The 23209-nt window shown below is 44.2% G+C and overlaps 1 protein-coding gene across 3 annotated transcripts in view; it reads right to left on the reverse strand.

The window, feature by feature from the left end:
• LOC122928036 (solute carrier family 23 member 2-like) overlaps positions 1 to 23209 on the reverse strand; it is a 368046-nt gene that overhangs the window by 108734 nt on the left and 236103 nt on the right. For all 3 annotated transcript variants that reach the window (XM_044280499.1, XM_044280501.1, XM_044280500.1), the window contains one exon: positions 6174 to 6427. In XM_044280499.1, coding sequence (XP_044136434.1) covers positions 6174 to 6427 — 254 coding nt within the window. The remainder of the gene's footprint in view (positions 1 to 6173; positions 6428 to 23209) is intronic.

The raw sequence follows: 23209 nt of genomic DNA on the forward strand, positions 1-23209 counted from the left end.
CTACCATTTATCTGAGCAGTAGAGCCGTCTATTCCACTTCTCTATCTTATTATTAGTCTTATTTATTTTTTATTGACATATGGCATTAAAAATAACATCACCAAAATTCTTTAAAAATATGTTTACCATGAAAACATGATTTAAACAATAGGTCATTATCTGATGACACATTCCGTCAAAATTCCGTCAAAAGGAGTGACCCAAAATTCAGAATTACATTTCACAGAAAAATAACATGTAACATATCAACTTTTTAGGATAAATCAAAATTTTTCATTAGAGATAATATTTAACCCAATTTTGTAAAAATGTGAGTTGCTTTTGAATCTGAATCTGAATCTGAAGATTCGATTTGGGTGAATTTTTGCAGAGAGAAAGAGAGAGAGTGTCACGGCCTATGGTGTGTTTTGTGACACTTTCCTTGTTGTGTGCATGTGGTGGCAGTGTCTCAGCCCTATGGCTGATCCCCAGGACATGATTGCCACGCATGCCGTTGCCCGCGGCAACAGGTGAAGTGTGTATGTTTGTGTGTACTTCCTCTTTAAGTGGCCGTCTTCCCTTGCTTGGTGTTGGAAGGGTTAAATCCCTTCTGTGTGTGTGAACACTGGGTGTGTCTGTGTGGGTGTGGCTACTTGGGCCTATAAAGCCTCAGTGTATGTCACCAGTCTGAGGGGTACTTCAGCCATGGTTAGCTGGAGCAGCCGCCTGTGTAATTCCATCTGCCAGTGGGGGCCACCCTTGTAGTCATAAGTTCATGTATGGTGTTTAGAAGATGTTTGTTTGGTCTATTTGTTATTGCAGCATATGGTTTCCTGGGTTCCCGTGTGATGTCTGTTGTGTGCTGTGTCCTTTGTGTTTGTTGTGGACAGCAGCACTTGCATGTGGGATCCAGGTTGTGTGACTGTGGCAGGTAAGTGTGGTACTAGTCTCACTTACCTGTCATTGCCTTATGTCTGTTCATGTTCCCCTTGCTATGTAGCTTGGCCAGTGAGACTCCTGTTCGTCCGTTTCTAGGAGGAACAGGTCATCTTACCCTGCTCCTAGTCCAGGGCCACCCTGAGGGCTAGCAGGAATATCAGGTTCCGGAGTATGAGCCCTCCTACCTTCAGGGTTGGCTCATACGGATAGGAGACAGGGTCAGAATTAGGGATGTGTAGGATGTGACCTGCTCCCTGATTCCTGTCCTGGCCTGGCATTGACCATCCGCCTTCTGATACCGCACGGCTGAGGGTTTTTCCCATCCTCAGCCAAGACAGAGAGGGAGAGAAACAGAAATGTGAAGAATGTAAGAGACAAAAAATATGAGCCCTAGGAGATCTCAAAACATTTAAGGTAAAAAGGATTTGGACTAGAGTTGGAAATGTTAGATTAGAGTAGGACATGTTGACTAATCTCTCAATTTAAAAATCAGTTTGAGGGTTTAGTGAGACTGCAGAGTGCACCTGTCTTTGCTATTGTTTTCTTATATTGTTATATTGATTATGACATCCGCACTTGTTGCCTTGTGTGAGATGTCTATTGTGGTACTTGTGGTTCGCCGCGGGCATCCTCCACCGTATGCATTTTGCTGGGGATCGCCATTAGCAACGGGCCACAAGTGCAGGATTTACTCCCCTGTATATATGCATGACTGCATGTGGGTTTGAGCACCTCCTGCTAATGCCACCCTGTCTTTTTAGTTTGTATATATAGATTCCTGGAGGTGTATAAACTCCAATTTAAATGTGCCTGTTTTCCATCTACAGGCCACATTTAGGTGCACCTGTGAGGCATGGGCCATATCAGCCAGTCTTGAGTGGGACTCGCAGACTCCTCCCTCCTCCCATTGCAAGCATGGCTACATGCTGGAGGTAACTGGTGAGCTGTTTGTGAGTCGGCCTCATGCTCCTGTAATTTGCCCACTGGCTCCTGGTATTGCCCATACGGCTCAGGTAGGAGAGTGTTAGGTCCCGGGCTACTTGAGAAACCTTGGCGTGGTGCCCGGGCTTAGACATGTTCTACACCATAGGACATGTTGACTAATCTCTCAATTTTAAAATCAGTTTGAGGGTTTAGTGAGACTGCAGAGTGCACCTGTCTTTGCTATTGTTTTGTTATATTGGACTAGAGTTGGTCAACCAGTTTGGCCAAATCTAATCCAAATAAAATTTTGGTCAATTAGCTGTATATATTTGTAAAACCCCATAATGTTCTTTCGACAACCTCTCAAATAGAAATATGTATTTTCTGTACATGTTTTGCTTCCTATGATTACACCCAAGACATTTAAAAAACAAAATAAAGATTGCACATCAAGACTGCATAAAACTTCACTATGATCTAAAAAGAAGATATTTGAAACCCTCAAAATAAGTATGTAAGTGCAAATAGTCAAAAAGTGCAGTTTAGATACAGTTTTAGAGACTTTGTTCGCTGGAGAATCCATACTTGTTATGAGTGTCCCTTGACAATAACCTTGTTACAAATTATCTCAAAGTATGAAAACAAACTATTATTTGCAATTTGTGAGGAAAACCTGGCAGTAAGTGTTCAATTTCCCCTAAACGGCACCACAGGGCAAATGAAACATAACACAGTGCTCCATAGACCCAAAAAAAATCACAGAAAAAACAAAGATAAAAACATCCTGCACGGTATAATATATAAATGTGCGGATGTCGCTAGCCATATTATTAAAGAAAATCACAGAAATAAGATAATAATGCACTTAGTAATATAAATGCAAGCATTATATATGGACATTTGCACTTTTGCCCTTCCTATCTAATAGAGCACCTTGATTAGGTGGTACATATAGGTGTGCTTGCTCCTCCTCCCATTGGTTTTTTGATACACATGGACAGAGGCGGCTCTAGACTTTGTGAGGCCTTAGGCCAAACTCGAACATGAAGCCCCCAAGAACACAAGATATTCAAGCGATAATAAAGATCAACTGCAAACAAAAACACTTGGTATAGTATCTTTAGCCTGTCTATTAAATGTGTAATACATTTGTCAGCATTGTTTTAAGGGAAAATAAATCCAGAGCCTGTCAGCCGCCACAAAACAAGAAAATAATGTGGTGCTTATAGAACAGACTACATAGTATAAAGGTATACTGTATATTGTGTGGCACAGTGTAAGCTATATGTGTATAACAAACATATTTCACATGAAAACTTAAAATTGGATTGGCCCTTGAGGGTTTCGGACACGACTTCAACACTTTGGCTAGGGGGCTCGGTGGAGCTGATGTTGTGTTTTATACTAATGAGAAAGATTTTATAATAAGGATTTGGAGAAGGGGCAGTTGAGTCGCAGAACAAGGAGAGGCTGCTGCTGCTACTAGGGGGCTCATACCATGGGGGAGTAATAAAGCCCACCATAATGCTCCCTCCCTCCCAGTAGTAATAATTCGCCTTGCAGCGTCCCAATCAGGACACGTGGGAACTGCAAAATTACTGTAAAACTGCATTACTGTGTTGCATGCCATTTTGCATTACATCACCTGTTGTATCCCTGTTCATAGGCTGGTTAAGAGTATTTTATACATCCCACCACTAGAGGGGGGATGGCACTTAGTCTATATAAATACTTTAGTCAGGCCTAGTGTGGTGGAGAGAAGAGAGGAGAATGGAGTTAGTTGTTAAGCTAAGACTACACATCACAGAGTAGTGGGTGAAGTCAGAAGCAGCAATGTGGTAGTGCCAAGGTATGAGGGGCAGTTCCTTTCATCCTACAACCAGAGGATAGAGTTGCATCCCTGGAAGAAATCCAAGCAGAGAGTCATCGGTGATAACAGCCACTACCTAAGGCTTAATGGGCACCTTTGCACATGGTGGAGGACAATCTAGCTACAGGCAGCCTCACCATAAATTATAGAAGACAGATTAGCTACCTGTTCAAGGGCTTGGAAGATACAGAAATTATAGAACTAAGCATACCCGAAAAGAGTACTACAGAACCACAGCCTGAGTCAGAACCTAGCCAAACCTATTAACAGTGGATCAACAGAATTCCTCTAGATATCAAGAGTTGTATCCTACCACTGTCTACTTCATTCTTCAATATTACTACAACTGGTTGTACCACCATAAACGGTACTGGCATCAGACAAATACCACCAAGGGACCCAGCCGCCACAAGCACCCTAAACACCGCCGTCATCAAGGGCACCTCAACCTCCATCTAGGCAGGTGCCTCTCTACCATAGAGTGTGCCCCAGAGGATTTTGCGCTGTCTTCCTCATTACTGTGCTGCCGGCCAATGGAGGCTCTCTGCTAACCGTGAGTATTATTACTGGCCCCTCCTCGGCCCACCGTGCACCTCACATATCGCCCCTGCGGTTCTGGCACACCACATCCTTATAATAGACAGTGCAAAACATACCCCTTGTAATGCCCCCAGTTGAGCTAATGTTCCCATAGTGCCCTCCATAATGTGCCAGTTTAAATACCCTATATAGTGCCCCCAGTAACTGCCCCCATAGTGCTCCTCTCCCCCCTTCCTTCTAGTGCCCCATAATGTTCCAGTATAAAATGCCCCTATATAGTGCCCCAGTAGATGCCCTCAGTGTCCCCCATAATTTTCAAGCATAAAATACCCCTTCTTAGTGCCCCTTGAAGATTACCCCATAGTACTACTCTACCCCCTTCCCCATAGTACCCACCATAATGTGTCCCAGTATAAAATGCCACTGTACAGAGCCCCCCATATAACATACCCTTTCTTTGTGGCCTCAGTAGATGCCCCCAATAATGTGCCAGTAATAAGTGCCCCCATAGATGCCCCCCAATAATGTGCCAGTAAAATTTGCCCCATAGATGCCCCTCAATCATGTGCCAGTAAGAAGTGCCCCCAATCATGCTCCCCAGCCTCAATGTCACATTTCTCCCATCCATGGCAGCACATCTACCCCCTCCCCATGGCACAATGACATTTCTCCCCCTCCATGGTAGCACATCTCCCCCTATGGCACATTTCTCCCCTTCATGGCAGCACATCTACCCCCTCTCCATGGCACAATGACATTTCTCCCCCTCCATGGCAGCACATCTCCCCCTAGCATGGCACATTTATCCCCTCCATGGCAGCACATCTACCCCCTCCCCATGGCACAATTTAATTTCTCCCCCTCCATGGCAGCACATCCCCCCATGGCACATTTCTCCCCTCCATGGCAGCACATCTCCCCCCAATGGGACATTTTTCCCCTCCATGGCAACACATCTACCCCCCCATGGAATATTTCTCCCCTCTATGGCAGCACATCTTCACCCCCCCAGCTCCAATGGCACATTTCTCCCCTCCATGGCACAGACAGAGCTCACTCATGGTTACGGTACTCACCATTCAACAGCTCCAGTCAGACTCCCTACTTCGCGCCGCCACTCCTTGGCCATTCACCCCACCTGTCCCCCCACGTGACTGACTGATAGTGACTGACTTGCTGCCGTGCAGTGCTGAACTGCTGTATTGCCTGTGTGATGAGGGCCACTGCACGGGCCCGGCACATGCAGGCTGGGCAGATGCCCAGCGGCGCCTCAGCGCAACTTGCACAGCGCAAGTTCAGTAAGTTTGGATGGGACGACGGGTGCGAAATAATTTTCTTTACTGGGAGGCAGCCAGCGGGCCCGCGAGGCCCCCACCAACGCAAGGCCTTAGGCGACGGCCTAAGTGGTCTAATGGAAGAGTCGCCTCTGCACATGGAGGTGACTAGGAGCAGCACACCATATATGCAGGGTCTGCGCTCCTGAACATAGAAGCCCAATGGCTTAGGTAGGTTTAGCGTAAAACCCGCCTGACCTGAGACCACCTTGGCACTTGGTAGGCGGGCACAGACGTGTTTTGATCAAAATATATTGGCTAAGTGTCTCAGATTTTATCATATCAGAGTGAGGACTTTGTCCATATATAATGCTTGCATCTACTTTACTAAGCGCATTATTATCTTATTTCTGTGATTTTCTTAATTACACAGTGCTCGTTAAAATGAATGGATTATTTGTGTAATGCAGATCCTCCGCAGTGTAAGCATTCCCCATGGCCGCTATCAATGAACTTTTTTAAGGAGTAAATTGCCCAAACATGCACAACCATGTGGTTTGCCTCCACATTGTGGTTACTAAGTGGGAAGGTACTCTGAGGTGCATTTGTGGTCACATAATAATCTGAAAAACAAATGATATATTTACCTTTGTAATCCCCAATGCTGCAATATTCTGGCTGTATGAAGTAGTTCCATTTCCTGTTCCCCAAATGCCAGCTAAAATACATCCTATGCCTTCCATTCCAATTCCACGATTTAAAGCATGTGTTGGAGGATTTGGAGCTCCTGATAATTTTGCACAAGTGTAGTAATCACCAATCGACTCAACAGTAGAAGAAAGTATCCCTGATAACATCCCCAACACAGAGGAGAGGCTTACTGTGGGCCAACCCCATTGACCTGAAAGACATTAAATGTGATACAAAATGAAATTAATTGCCTCAATTAAATATTTTGGTGTCTGTCTCCATCGATCAAAATGCAGATGAATGGCCATGTTACTGAAATGCTATTGCTACAATTAAAGACAAGCAAATATTATCCTCTTATTCCAGTAAATTTTGTGAACAGTGACCTTCAAAATTTTAGTCAGAACTGTTTTTGATCAAAGAGTGAAATAGCCATTTATCAGCATTTTGATCAATGAACTGCAGACAGCAAAATAAATAAATAAATAAAAACATACAAATTGCATAAAAAATCCACATAAGGTCTTCTTTCATTTTCCAAAATGCATTTTTGACCAAACGCTTGCAGTGTTTTTCTGTCCGTGATGGGGACGCAACCAAACGGAACAGAGTGTATTTTGGTGGATTCCGTTTCATTCAGTTCAGTTTTGCCCCCATTGACAATGAATGTGGGCAAAACTGAAGCGTTTAATTCTGCTATTGAGATCCTATGACGGATCTCAATAGCGGAATTAAAATTGCAGATGTCAAAGTAGCCTTAAAAGTATTTTTGCCTTCAGACCCTCAATAAGAGAAAATGTTGATGTCATCTATAAAATGTACTGTAGCATTTTGAAATTATGCAGTACACTGATAGTAGAGTCTGATTTATGTATCAGCCTCTTGGCATCATTTTCTGCTTGATCAAGAATAATGAATGGTTATGTAAAGTCTAATTAACAGCATGCTAAATCAAAGTTGCACATACTGTATAATTTTGTTGGGTGTGATTAGGGGTGCACCTAGCTTTTCTACTGCCTGGGACAAAAATTGAAATGGTGCCATGCCAAATTCTTAAGCTAACTTTTTCCCTCCTAACTTTACATACAGCACTACAAAACATACAGGGTAATACAGTGCCACATACATCTTCAATCCAATGTGACATTCCCCTTTAATGTAGAAGTTCTCTGTCCTCATCGTCTCCTTTTAGACCAGCACACCATGATTATTTCTTCCAGCCGCGTCTCTGCAGAGTTTGACAAACAGACATCTTTGTTTCCTACTTTCCCATCATCCTCGCGCCTTCTAAACACCCCATCCTGCCACCCCCATACTGTGCCAGCTCTGCTCCCCAATACTATACTGCAGAAACAATCCACATGTTAACAGTGATGGCCAGTTCGCAGTGTTCGCCAGTGAACACATGCGATCTGCCATCTTAACTGACAAGTCCGGCGAGGCACAGGTAAGTCCTTACCTGTGCCTGTGCGCAAGCCGGTCTGAAATGAAATGTGGTCTCCGGGAACAGGCAGTTCCGAGAACAGCTTCCGGGGGAACTGCCTGCTCCCGGAGACCGCATTTAATTTCAGACCTGCTCGCGCACAGGCACAGGTAAGGACTTACCTGTGCCTCGCCGGACTTGTCAGTTAAGATGGCAGATCGCATGTGTTCGCTGGCGAACACTGCGAACTGGCCATCACTGCATGTTAATACCAATACCACACAGATAGTGCCCCCTTAACAATTATTGGCACGTAGTGCCCTAAAAAATTACTGCGCCAAGCAAATAGTGTTCCTAAGACTAAAAGTGTTGCAAACATAATGTCTCCCAAAAATAATTGCGCTAAGCTGTCCCAGGGTGCTCCCCACAGTAATATTGCTCTCAAAAGTCCCACCAAAATTATCTGACAGGGTGTACTTAGTACTAATAGTGCCCCTACAGTGCCCCCAACAGTGCTAATGTCCCCACTCTGCCCCAGAAGTAATAATTTTCCTGTAGTGCACATACTAGTTCTCATGTTCCCCATAGTCCTCCAGTAGTAATAAAGGTCACAATAATTTCCCCCAGTAGTAATAATTCTCCTTATAATATGTGAATACAAAAAATGCCCTCACAATGTTTGCCACTACAAAGAATGTGCCGTAGTACAAAACATACATCCTCTTAGGGCCAACTGTAGAACTAATGTCCCCATAGTGCCCCCATAATGTGTGCCAATACCAAAAATATGTTCTATTAGTGTCCCCAGTAGAGCTAATGTCTCCATTGTGCCCCCATAATGTGTGCCAGTATAAAATACATCTATATAGTGACACAGTTAATGCCCCTATAGTGCTTCTCTACTACCTTCCCCATAGTGCCCCCCATAATGTGTGGCAGTAAGAAATGTCCCTATATAGTATCCTCAGTAGATGTTCCCATAGTGCTCCTCTCCTCCTTCCCCATATTGGGCAAACAGCATGGTTTCAAATAAAAAAAAAAAAGCAAAACACTAATATTTACCTCCATGTGGCTCCCAGCGATGCGATGCAGGCCTCTTCTGGCCTGTGTCTCTGCCCAGCTCAGGCAGCGCATTGATGATAATATAATTGCATCACCAGCGCCAGCCTCTGATAGGCTAAAGGCACTAGGGTTGAACCCAGTCAGAAGGAACAGAACAGGGAGACATCCCTCCTTTGCCCTGCTGCAGTATCTAACTGTATCACCATCCTTAGGATGGCAATGCCGTTGAATATAGAGAGATGAACGCTTCCACAATGGAAACGCTCATTTCTCTTGGCCCAGCCGCCATGTCTCACTTATATCCTAATTGGCAGTGTGTCCCTGAGTGTGATAGACTGACATACAAAACCCCCCATTTATTTCATGAAGGTTCTAAAACAGTTGGGTGTACTTTTCTAAGTTGTCATAATGGTATGTGTAGGACTGAGAGATTGACAATAGAGATGAGCGAATCGAATCTGATGAAGTCTAATTTGTTCCGAATTTCAGGAAAAATTTGATTCTGAACTAATGCGAATTTCCTCTCGCTTCATGGTAACAAATCACAATTTTTCCTAACATGGCTACAATGTCGGCTAAAACGGTGGCAACATGTGTGAGGACATGGGGCAAGTAACTCTGGGAAGGCGGGATGACCCATAATGCCATGCATGCAGCCAATCAGCATCCAGCCCGTTGATGTCACAGCCCTATAAATACGGTGGTCGTCTTAGATTCTGCCATTCCCCATCGTACTTGGTTCAGGGGCAGACGTTTATGCAGGAGCTAGGGAGAGTGAAAGAATACCTCATTGTGGAAAAAACTTCAGGATTTTTGTAACCCGGACCCAAACCTAAATATTTCCATAAAAGTTCGGGTTCGGTGTTCAGCGCTTTCATGGCACTTTATGAAAGGTTGCTGAGCAGCCAATCAACAAGCGTTTAACTGTGTGACCTTAGAAGCCATCACAGCCATGCCTACTAATAGCCGTGATTGGCCGGTGCAGCATGTGGACCAGCCTCTATATAAGCTGTGGTCACGTAGTGCTGCACGTCACTCTGCTCTTACTAGTGTAGGGAGAGGATGATGTTGCTGCTGTGAGGGAGAGAATAGGACAGAATCTGTTATCAGATCTCCAATTGAACTCAGCGATCTACATAGATTTTGTTGTGTGGGTGCAGTGCACAATCTTTTTACCCTGCCCTAAGCCCAGGGACAGAGAAAAATAACTTGTATCCATCTGTTAGTTAGGTGGGCGGCGGAGGCCATTTTATGCAAGCTTAGTGCACCAGCACTGCATATGTATTTTTGTGACATTCAAATCAAAGCTTGAAATACTGCACTAATAATCTGGTTTAAAAAACAAACATCCTACATCTGGTGCCTTTGCAGCATTAGTCAGTGTGCAATTTAGGCTAGAAATACAGCCATCATTTTCTGGGCTTTAAAAAAACTAGTGATGAGCGGCAGGGGCAATATATTCGAATTCGCGATATTTCGCGAATATTTGGGCGAATATTCACCATAATTCTCGAATTCATGATCTCCAGGCATTATTTTCTTGATTGCGAAAATTCGCATACAATTCGCATACAAATTTTCGCATAAAAATTTGCATGAACTGGTATTTTCACAAAAATCGGATATTCGCAATTACGAACATATTTTGCGATATTCAAAATATTCGCGAATTCTCGAAGTGCCGATATTCGTGATTAAAATTCGCAATTCGAATATTCGTGATCAACACAAAAAAAACACCCTTTTTTGACAAAATACAACATTTTACAGCCCTTGCTGGATCTGCACGTGTGAAATTCAAGCGTTATATACAGCTTTCATATTCTTTTAGTAAAAAAAAAACCTTTTTTTGCAAAATACTTAATATTGCAGCCCTTGCTGCATCTGTTATTGTTAAAAACAAGTTTTAATAACTTCAATAATTTTCTAGCTTTGAAAAAACACCCATTTTTTGCAATAACATTCATTTTGGGCCTTTGCCTCATTAGTCAGTGTGCAATTTAAGCTAGAAATAAAGCTATAATTTTCTGGGTTTTTAAAAACACCCTTTTTGTGCGAAATACACAATTTTACAGCCCTTGCTGCATCTGCACGTGTGAAATTCAAGAGTTATATACTGCTGTCATATTCTGCTATAAAAAAAAAACATTTTGGACCAAAAACTTTGCTTAGTTTTGCAGCCTTTGCTGAAAAAGTCATTGTGAGATACACCATTTAGATACTGTGGTTCTATTCTGCTATTAATAAAACACCCATTTTGGCCAAAAATCTTTCATTGCGGCCTAGTCTGGATCTGTACGTGTGCGATACACCCTTTACATACTGTCGTTCCATTCTGCTATTAGAAAAACACTAATTTTGGTCAAAAATCTTTAATTGCAGCCTAGTTTGCACCTGTGCATGTGAGATACATACTTTAGATACTGTGGTTCTATTGTGTTATTTGAAAAACAACAATTATGTGCAAAAATCTAGCTTTGAAAAAACACCCATTTTTTGCAATAACATTCATTTTGGGCCTTTGCCTCATTAGTCAGTGTGCAATTTAAGCTAGAAATAAAGCTATAATTTTCTGGGTTTTTAAAAACACCCTTTTTGTGCGAAATACACAATTTTACAGCCCTTGCTGCATCTGCACGTGTGAAATTCAAGAGTTATATACTGCTGTCATATTCTGCTATAAAAAAAAAAACATTTTGGACCAAAAACTTTGCTTAGTTTTGCAGCCTTTGCTGAAAAAGTCATTGTGAGATACACCATTTAGATACTGTGGTTCTATTCTGCTATTAATAAAACACCCATTTTGGCCAAAAAATCTTTAATTGCGGCCTAGTCTGGATCTGTACGTGTGAGATACACCCTTTACATACTGTCGTTCCATTCTGCTATTAGAAAAACACTAATTTTGGTCAAAAATCTTTAATTGCGGCCTAGTTTGCACCTGTGCATGTGAGATACATACTTTAGATACTGTGGTTCTATTGTGTTATTTGAAAAACAACAATTATGTGCAAAAATCTTTAATTGCGGCCTAGTCTGGATCTGTCTGTGTGAGATACACCCTTCACATACTGTGGTTCTATTCTGCTATTAATAAAACAACTAATTTGGGCAAAAATATTTAATTGCGACCTAGTCTGCATCTGTAGGTGTGAGATACAGACTTTAAATCCTGTGGTTCTATTCTGCTATTAGAAAAACAAAAATTTTGGGCAAAAATCTTTAATTGTGGCCTAGACTACATCTGTACGTATGAAATACACACTTTAGATACTGTGGTTCTATTCTGTTATTTGAAAAACAGCCCTTTTGGGTAAAAATCTTTAATTGCGGCCTAGTCTGTATCTGTACCTGTGAGATACACCCTTTACATACTGTGGTTCTAATAAGCTATTAATAAAAACACCCATTTTGGGCAAAAATCTTTAATTGCGGCCTAGTCTGCATCTGTACGTGTGAGATACACCCTTTGCATACTGTTGTTCTATTCTGCTATTAATAAAACACCCATTTAAAGGGAACCTGTCACCGGGATTTTGTGCATAGAGCTGAGGACATGGGTTGCTAGATGGCCGCTAGCACATCCGCAATACCCAGTCCCCATAGCTCTGTGTGCTTTTATTGTGTATAAAAACCGATTTGATACATATGCAAATTAACCTGAGAGGAGTCCTGTCCCTGACTCATCTCACGTACAGGACTCATCTCAGGTTAATTTGCACATGTATCAAATAGGTTTTTTTTACACAATAAAAGCACACAGAGCTATGGGGACTGGGTACTGCGGATGTGCTAGCAGCCATCTAGCAACCCATGTCCTCAGCTCTATACACAAAATCCCGGTGACAGGTTCCCTTTAAGGCAAGATCCTTAAGTTGAGAAATATGAGGAGAGCGTCAAATAAGGGACATGGCCCAGGTTGTGGTGCTGCTGGCGGAGCTCCTGTTGCAGGGAGAGGACGTGGTCGATCTGTGCCAGCTACACGCACAAGTGAAACCCCTTTCTCAGGTGCGAGTAGGGGTCAGAACCAGCAGCGGTATTTGGTCGGGCCTAATGCAGCTCTACGAATGGTGAGGCCAGAACAAGTACAGGCAATAGTAGATTGCCGTCCCCTAGACAGTACGCCTGCTACTTCCCACCACAGCAAAGGACCGAGCACACCAAAGCCAGCTCCAAGGAGTTCCCTGGCGTGGCAGCTCTTCAGACAATGTGCTGACGACAATACACAGGCATAAACGTTCTCAACCCAAGCACAACCTGCATGACCAGGCATCTAAGTGCAAAGCACGAGCTGCAGTGGAGTAGACACCTCAAAAACCAAGAAAGGTCTCTAGTTCCTCCTGTTTCCTCTCCTCTGGAATGATAGTGCCACCTGCCACCCCGCAAACAGAGGCTCTTCCAGCAACACCACCACCTGGGTCACAAAGCATCTCTACAATGTCCCATGGAAGCTTTGAGCTCTCCATCTCCCAAACACTGGAGCGGAAGAGAAAGTGCCCCCCTACCCACCCGCAATCCCTGGCCTTCAATGCCAGCATTTCAAAATTACTGGCCTTTGAAATGCTGTCATTCCGTCTGGTGGAGACGGAGAGCTTTAAAAGCCTTATAGCGGTGGCTGTCCCACAGTAGGTCGTGCCCATCTGCCACTACTTTTCCAGGCATGCCATCCCTTCCCTGCACAACCAAGTGGGGGACAAAATCAGGTGTACACTGCGCAACGCCATCTGTGGCACGGTGCACCTCACTACAGATACGTGGACGAGTAAGCACGGTCAGGGTCGTTATATCTCCATAACAGCACAATGGGTAAATGCAGTGGCGGCTAGGCCTGAGGTAAATAACAGTTTGGTGCATGTCCTGTCACCACCGAGGATTGCAGGGCGCTTCAGTTTGCCTCCTGTTGCTTCCTCCTCCTACTCCATTTCCTCATCCTCTACCGCCTCCTCATCCGATCAGTGTAACACCTTCACCACCAACTTCAGCACAGCTGAACAGGGGGATACAGAGGACTCAAACGATAAACCTCCAACAGAGGACAGCTTTTCATTGACTCTGGGCAGCCTGGTACACATGAGTGATTACATGCCGCTGTGTCTCCGCAACGACCGCCGAGTTGCCCACATTCTAACTTATGCTGATTACTGGGTGGCCACGCTGCTGTATCCCTGTTACAAGGACAATGTACCGCCCTTAATTCCATCACCGGAGGGCGAGTACAAGCGCACTCTGGTAGACGCGCTGCTGGTGGCATTCCCAACTGACAGCGGGGGCACAGTGGAAGCACAAGGTGAAGGCAGAGCAAGAGGAACACAGCTGGGGCGCCGCCAGCACCTCAGAAGGCAGGGTTAGCATGGCCGAAATGTAGAGAAGCTTTGTCAGCACGCCACAACAACCAGCACCACCAGCTTATGTGGAGAGCCTTAGCAGGAGGCAGCATTTCACCAACATGGTCTGCCGCCCTCAACTTCTGGGTCTCCAAATTGGGCACATGGCCTGAGCTTGCCCTTTACGACTTGAAGGAGCTGACCTGCCCTGCAGCCAGTGTATTATCTGAACGTGTGTTTAGCACGGTAGGGGGCGTTATCACAGACAAGCGTAGCCGCAAGTCCAAAGCCAATGTGGACAAGCTCATGTTCATTAAAATGAACCAGCCATGGATCCCACAGGACTTGTCTGTACCTTGTGCAGAATAGATATGTATACCGGCCTTTACCAGCAATTGTTATACTACATCGCAATTGCTTATTCTTGTATTTTGGATATTTCACACTCTTTTGGAGTGTACCCTAATAAAAAATAAAAAAATAAAAAACAAAAATCAGTGTTGGCTACTTCGTCCTCCTCCACCGCTGCTTCCACCTACACTGCTATGTCCAAAGTCTCCTCAAACTCCTACTCCATATGGCTCTCCACCTCATAAATCAATTTTGTTTTTTATCTGTACGTATTTTAATTTGTCTGTTACATTTTCGTGTGAAATTCACAAATTTTTGGCTGTGATATATCACTACTATACCTATTAGACAGGTTAAAAAAATTCACAAATTTTTCTCTTACATTTTCGGTTGAAATTCAGCAATTTTTGGCTGTGATATACCACTGCTCTACCTAGTAGACAGTAAAAAAAAAAAATCACTAATTTGTCTGTTACATTTTCGGGTGAAATTCACCAATTTTTGGATGTAATATACCACTGCTCTACCTAGTAGACAGTTTAAAAAAATTCACAAATTTGTCTGTTACATTTTTGGGTGAAATTTACCAATTTTTGGTTGTGATATACCATTGCTCTACCTAGTAGACAGGTTAAAAAAAAATCACTAATTTGTCTGTTACATTTTTAGGGGGAAATTCACAAATTTTTGGCTGTGATATACCACTGATCTACCTATTTAAACCAAAGACAGATGTGGTAATGTGAACAGGGCTGGAAGGTGTGTTGTCCCATTTCAGGTACCTCAGATGGGTGAGACAAATAAAATAAAATCCAGAGAGTGGTGGCATAGTTTGCTGACACATTTCTGTATACATTTTCTGGGCTGGATTTTACTTGGACTGGTGGCTAGGCTTGGTGGAGGGAGTTCCCAGTACACACCCTTCCAGTATGGGTTTTCCTTTATACCTGAGGTGATCGCAAGTGAGGCCTGCTGTAATCAGGCTTGCATAAAGCGCCTCAGAGTAAGTCAGTCTGAGGAGGGAGAGTGAGACTGTTTTGTGAAGCAGAAGCTCTGTGTGTGGTCTCAGTAAAGAGGACTGAGGGGCCACAAGGCTTTGAATAGCCTGAGTTTTGAAGGACCTAGCACCACCTAGAGAATGAGGGTTCCATGCCCAGCCTCTGGAGGACTACTGGGCCACACTCCCCCCAAAAGGTACTGGAGTTGCCACAGCCTGGAGGCTGCTGTATTGATGTTGGCTGAGGAAGGCCGCATATAATGTCCATGTGTGAACTGTGCTCTATGAGTGAGGTAGGGACGTATGGTGTTTAGGTAGCGCCTAGACAGGCAGGAGTTTTAAGTGTTGGCGGTGCGGGAACATCACCCCACCCAGTGATGTATAACTGGACTATCCTTTAAAAGAAGACTGTCAAAATAAATGCACAGTTTGGACATGAAAGTCCGTTGTCTGGTGAGATATCTGGGAAGACCAATAAACGAACACTGAGACTAGCTATAAAAGTATGAATTTTATTGGAATACATATTAAAAAAACATATAATTTGAGATGATAAACGTATCTACATCACAAGTGCTTTACAACCCTGGGAGATACAAGTAAATAGTATGACATCAAAAGGAATGTAGGAAGAGGATGCAAAGGTAAATCTACTGGATGGGCATCTAATCCAATAAAGTGGAAAGTGCCATATAAATAAAGTGCATAAGCAGACCCTATTAAGCAACAGAGATCGCATCCCTACCCTACCAAATGACTCACAGATGGTGCATAATATAAGATGTATATAAGTAAGTAATCACATACCGTTTGTAAGAATAATATCTCCAGAGAAAGACCGCACACCCCGACGCGCGTTTTGGTGGAAACCTTCCTCTGGGGGCACGGTAACCGCGTTGGGGGTTGCGGTCTTCCTGTGGAGATATTACCTGCTTCCACAAAATACTGATTAAGGAGTTTGATGCACCTGTTTCCACTAAATATTGATTAAGGCCTATGAGATACCTGCTTCCACAAAATATAGATATGGGGTTCAATATACCTGTTTACACCAAATATTGATTGAGGCCTGTGAAATACCTGCTTCCACAAAATACTGATTAACGGGTTCGATACACCTGTTTCCACCAAATATTGATTGAGGCGTGTGAGAGTTAGTTGAGTGGTTCACTCAGCCTTCCGCTTCTGTACTCTCCTCATCCTTTGTATCTGCACCCTCCTCGCTCTCTGCTGTGTGCACCCCCAAAAACACCTCCACAATAGCCCCTCCACTCAAGCCATTTTTGGCATCGGATGAGGAAGAGGAGGTAGCAACGGCCGCCACCCAGCAGTCTGATGACAGTACCCAGATCAGCCCAAAGAGGGTGGTCCCCGCTGTTGCTGCCTACTCTGAGATCTCTAATATCAGTGGTGGTGAAGGTGACGAGGATGACATGTCGATGGACGTCACGTGGGTGCTTACAAGAGAGGAAGAGGAAGGGAGTTCAGAGGAAGAGACAAAGCAGCAGAGAGGGAGGAGAAGGAGGAAAAGCAGGCAGAACTCGCAGTGCACAGAGGGCCAATAGCAGACTACAAATGTATCTGGACCGAGCCATCCACCATGCACGGTTACATCTGGCGCTCTCAGGATGCCGGCAGGTGGCTCCGGCGTGTGGGCTTTTCTTAACGTGTCCGCTGCTGATAACAGTGTTGCCATCTGCAGCCTGTGCTGTCAATGCATAAGTTGCAGTAGGCCCAAAACTCACCTAGGGATGACCGCCTTAAGAAGGCGCCTGACCTCCCATCACTGAGCCTAGTGGGAGCAATGCTGTCAGAACCCACAATGCCACACTCCCGGCACTCCACATCCTGCCTCTTCTACTTCTCCTTCTCCTTCTCCTCCCATTTGTCCTCCACTCCACCTTCCACCATGCCATCGTCATGTTCATAAGGCAGGCTTCCATTGCCCAAATGCTCAATCGTAAAAAAATTATGACGCCGGATAAACGGCTGACAGCTGGCTTGCTAGCCTGCCAACTACTACTATATAAATTGATGGACTCGGAGGCCTTTAGAAAATTTGTGACCATTGGCACACTGTAATGGAAGGATGCCGGATGGAAATATTTATTCAAGAAGGGCATCCCTGAACTATATGGCCACGTTCAGCGGCAAGTTATTATATCTGTGGCACAAAGTGTCGGTGCCAAGATACATCTGTTCACAAACACATGGTCTAGCAAACACGGGCAGGGAAGGTACATAACTTTTACTGCCCACTGGATGAAACTTCTGACGGCCGACAAGCATATAACCCGTGGCACCCGTGTGGATTTGGTGTTACTGCCACGAATTTCATGCAGGCTGTCTTCTTCTCCTCCATCTTCTGTCTCCTCCTCGGCTGACTCCTACTTTCCCACTGCTACCACCTCTTCCGATGCACTCCCCAGTAGTGATGGACGAATATCTACCAGGACGGTTTGCGAACGTGATCGCGCCAACACGATTAAATGTTTGCGAACCGCAAATTTGCGACGGTTGTCAAGAAATATTTACTAGAAGTACACAAATAGTCCAACAACATAGACAGTGACATATCAGATGTATTTTTCGAATTTGCGATGTCCATTCATCCTTTTTTTCAATGCGAAATATCAGCAATATAATTTTCTTGCACACACATGTGCAAATGCACCATACAGTACCCAAATGCACTATAAAGAAAGTATATTGGTATATAACACCCCACTTCAATCAGTTTTTTTGTGGGGTGACTGGTATATCACACCAATAGAAATTATTTGTTCCTTTTTTTTTTCTTTTTCAAATTCTTTTTATTAATTTTCAAAGAGAAGGGAAATTACAGAAAACAAGTCACAGGACATATCAGCAATACACAAATAAAAACATCAGCAAAGAATATCAGCGCGGTAGTGCACAAATGTAAAAAAAAACACAGTTAATTATGTCTGAGGTACAATCAATGACATTTACCAGGGACTTGTATGCCCATGAAGATAGTATCAGCAAAGAAAACGGGAACTACCGCAACACAAGGGGATACTTGTCTCCCAGACTTATCACAGTGCTTGGAACCGAATAATGAAGTCCTCATGTTTGTGTTCATATTGTGTCTAAATGAGTAAAATTCCTTTGCCCCCTGCACTGTGCCGCTCTGTTTCCAGACACGTGTCCCCATCTCTCACATGGGTTCACCGTTTTGAGGCTCATAAAAAGGCGCCGCGCATTGGGCCCGGGAAAGCCACTTCGCTGGATGTTACTCAAGGGGTTGTGCCTGCTGTAGGAGAAACTTTGAATAAAACTAGATCAACGTAAAAACAAGACAGAAAGGTTGGGAGGGGAAATAAGATGCAGGGTGGTGGAAGAAGGTGGTGGAGGGAAAGTATGGAAGCGGAGGGAGGGGAAAAGAGGAGGAGGTACCATTAAGCACTAGTATGGAAGTGCTAGTTACTTAATATGTTGAGGAGGAGTAACCCACAACTCCATGTTAGGTGACTCTGTGATTGAAGTTTACCGTTTCTGTGTTAACCAGTGGTAACCGACTGTGTGATGTTTCTAGAAGATATCCATTTTACCCAGGGGGACCAGATTTTTGTGTATTTGTTGTGAGTCCTCAGTTCCCAATGTGATAATTCTTCTAATCTGGAAATCGAGGTTACTTTTCCTAACCATTGAGTGCTGGGTAAATTCCCTTGTGTTTTCCAGTTGGCTGCTATAAGCAGTCTGGCTGCCGCAAGAAGGATTCTTAGTAGACTTTTTTCATAGGAGGTTAGGTCATTTGGAGGTAAGTTTAAGAGTGCTATTTCTGGTTTGATGGGAATTCCTAGCTGTTTTTTCTCTAGTATACAAGTGATATAGTCGAAGATCTGTGACCAGAACGATTTTATTATAGGGCAGGTCCACCAAATATGTAGAAAGGTGCCTCTATCTTTTAGGCATCTCCAGCATTTATCTGTCGTGTTGCTATACATCTGACTCAGTCTGACCGGGGTAAGATACCATCTGGAGATTACCTTGTAGGTGTTTTCTTGAATGTTTACACATCTCGAGGACCATTTTGGTGACGCTAGTATCAATCTAATGTTATCTCCGGTGAACTTAACGTTTAAGTCCCTTTCCCTCAAAAAGTATATTGAGCTCGGGGTTTCTTCCAAAAGGAGATTCTGATTAATGTTATGTATAAGTTTTTTAGGGGTCTGGGTTAAGGTAATTAGTTTCTCAAACCAGGAAGGTTCTCTTGTTTGACCATCTAATGACATTACCTTCTTGAGCGCTTTAACAATAAGGTTATGATGTAGCCCATTGAGTTGTGGGGTCCCCAGCTTCTCTCCTAAGGTCTTTAGATCTGGGATGCTACCATCTGGGTCCAGCAGATCTGCAGGTGGAGTATTATTGTTTCTTACTTGTGATGGTAAAGATTTAAAGCCTTCTCCCAATGTCAGGAGATAGTCTCCAATACTTAACAGATGTGAGGGGTATTTCGAGCAAAGGTCTCTTATGGGTTTTAGTTTCCAAATAGACATTGATGTGTGAACTAACAAATTATCCTTATTGATGGTAGGTGCTGTGAGTGGGTCAGTGAATACAATGCTTTTTAAAGGGTATCCAGTTATTTCTTCCTCTAACTGGATCCAGAGTTTATGTTTCGGGCGTCTCACCCAGTCAATGACACGGGTGAGGTGAACGGTTGATACATATCTATCTAATGATGGTAGGCCTATACCTCCTTTAGTGGGGGGTAACTGGAGGATTTTGTGTGAGATTCTTGGTTTCACTTTATCCCAGATGTATTTCGAGTAGGTTTTCCGAAAGGACTCAATAAAGTGCTTTGGGAGTTTAATTGGTATGCCTGAATGAGATAAGTGAGTTTGGGTAGAATTAAGGAGTTGAACATATTTTTCCGGCCTAACCATGAAAGAAAAGTGGGAGACCAAGAGGCCAACAAACTTGGAATGGAGTTTAGTAGAGGTAAGTAGTTTAATTTGTAAAGTTTATTAAGATCTGGGGGAATATTGACTCCCAAAAATTTCAGGGAACTTCTGGTCCATTGGAAGGCTGAAGAAATTATTTGTTCCAATGAAGCTTGTTCCTCTATATACCTGCAGCAGACTCACACACAACTGCCGCACAATACAAATGCACTATAATATACTTTATAACATAGAAAGTATATTATAGCATTGTACAAGGAAGGCAATCCATTAGAATACTGTATACTTAAAGATAAAATGTAACCTTTAATAATGTTACTATGAGGGTCCATCCACACATCCGTAAGTGTTTTGCAGATCCACAAAACACAGACAACGGAAATGTGCATTCCGCAATTTGCCGGCACTATAATAGAAAATGCCTAATCTTGTCTGTATTTTCATGTTCTATTTTTTGGCGGAAATGAAAGCACGGATGGGAATGCATTTCGTCAGGAGTAGAGTTGAGCGAACACCTGGATGTTCGGGTTCGAGAAGTTCGGCCGAACATCCCGGAAATGTTCGGGTTCGGGATCCGAACCCGATCCGAACTTCGTCCCGAACCCGAACCCCATTGAAGTCAATGGGGACCCGAACTTTTCGGCACTAAAAAGGCTGTAAAACAGCCCAGGAAAGAGCTAGAGGGCTGCAAAAGGCAGCAACATGTAGGTAAATCCCCTGCAAACAAATGTGGATAGGGAAATGAATTAAAATAAAAATTAAATAAATAAAAATTAACCAAAATCAATTGGAGAGAGGTTCCATAGCAGAGAATCTGGCTTCCCGTCACCCACCACTGGAACAGTCCATTCTCAGATATTTAGGCCCCGGCACCCAGGCAGAGGAGAGAGGTCCCGTAACAGAGAATCTGTCTTCATGTCAGCAGAGAATTAGTCTGCATGTCATAGCAGAGAATGAGGCTTCACGTCAGCCACCACTGCAACAGTCCATTGGCATATATTTAGGCCCAGCACCCAGGCAGAGGAGGGAGGTCCCGTAACAGAGAATCTGTCTTCATGTCAGCAGAGAATTAGTCTGCATGTCATAGCAGAGAATGAGGCTTCACGTCAGCCACCACTGCAACAGTCCATTGGCATATATTTAGGCCCAGCACACACACAGGCAGAGGAGAGAGGTCCCGTAACAGAGAATCTGGCTTCATGTCAGCAGAGAATCAGTCTGCATGTCATAGCAGAGAATGAGGCTTCACGTCAGCCACCACTGCAACAGTCCATTGGCATATATTTAGGCCCAGCACACACACAGGCAGAGGAGAGAGGTCCCGTAACAGAGAATCTGGCTTCATGTCAGCAGAGAATCAGTCTGCATGTCATAGCAGAGAATGAGGCTTCACGTCAGCCACCACTGCAACAGTCCATTGGCATATATTTAGGCCCAGCACCCAGGCAGAGGAGGGAGGTCCCGTAACAGAGAATCTGTCTTCATGTCAGCAGAGAATTAGTCTGCATGTCATAGCAGAGAATGAGGCTTCACGTCAGCCACCACTGCAACAGTCCATTGGCATATATTTAGGCCCAGCACACACACAGGCAGAGGAGAGAGGTCCCGTAACAGAGAATCTGGCTTCATGTCAGCAGAGAATCAGTCTGCATGTCATAGCAGAGAATGAGGCTTCACGTCACCCACCACTGCAACAGTCCATTGGCATATATTTAGGCCTAGCACACAGGCAGAGCAGAGAGGTCCCGTAACAGACAATCTGGCTTCATGTCAGCAGAGAATCAGTCTGCATGTCATAGCAGAGAATCAGGCTTCACGTCACCCACCACTGCAACAGTCCATTGGCATATATTTAGGCCTAGCACACAGGCAGAGCAGAGAGGTCCCGTAACAGACAATCTGGCTTCATGACAGCAGAGAATTAGTCTGCATGTCATAGCAGAGAATGAGGCTTCACGTCAGCCACCACTGCAACAGTCCATTGGCATATATTTAGGCCCAGCACCCAGGCAGAGGAGAGAGGTCCCGTAACAGACAATCTGGCTTCATGTCAGCAGAGAATTAGTCTGCATGTCATAGCAGAGAATCAGGCTTCACGTCAGCCACCACTGCAACAGTCCATTGTCATAAATTTAGGCCAAGCACCCAGGCAGAGGAGAGAGGTCCCGTAACAGACAATCTGGCTTCATGTCAGCAGAGAATTAGTCTGCATGTCATAGCAGAGAATGAGGCTTCACGTCAGCCACCACTGCAACAGTCCATTGGCATATATTTAGGCCTAGCACACAGGCAGAGCAGAGAGGTCCCGTAACAGACAATCTGGCTTCATGACAGCAGAGAATCAGTCTGCATGTCATAGCAGAGAATGAGGCTTCACGTCACCCACCACTGCAACAGTCCATTGGCATATATTTAGGCCTAGCACACAGGCAGAGCAGAGAGGTCCCGTAACAGACAATCTGGCTTCATGACAGCAGAGAATCAGTCTGCATGTCATAGCAGAGAATGAGGCTTCACGTCACCCACCACTGCAACAGTCCATTGGCATATATTTAGGCCTAGCACACAGGCAGAGCAGAGAGGTCCCGTAACAGACAATCTGGCTTCATGTCAGCAGAGAATCAGTCTGCATGTCATAGCAGAGAATGAGGCTTCACGTCACCCACCACTGCAACAGTCCATTGGCATATATTTAGGCCTAGCACACAGGCAGAGCAGAGAGGTCCCGTAACAGACGATCTGGCTTCATGTCAGCAGAGAATCAGTCTGCATGTCATAGCAGAGAATCAGGCTTCACGTCAGCCACCACTGCAACAGTCCATGGTCATAAATTTAGGCCCAGCACCCAGGCAGAGGAGAGAGGTCCCGTAACAGACAATCTGGCTTCATGTCAGCAGAGAATTAG

The sequence above is a fragment of the Bufo gargarizans genome, chromosome 2 (genome assembly GCF_014858855.1).
Source record: "Bufo gargarizans isolate SCDJY-AF-19 chromosome 2, ASM1485885v1, whole genome shotgun sequence".
NCBI classification, from domain to species: Eukaryota; Metazoa; Chordata; class Amphibia; order Anura; family Bufonidae; genus Bufo; species Bufo gargarizans.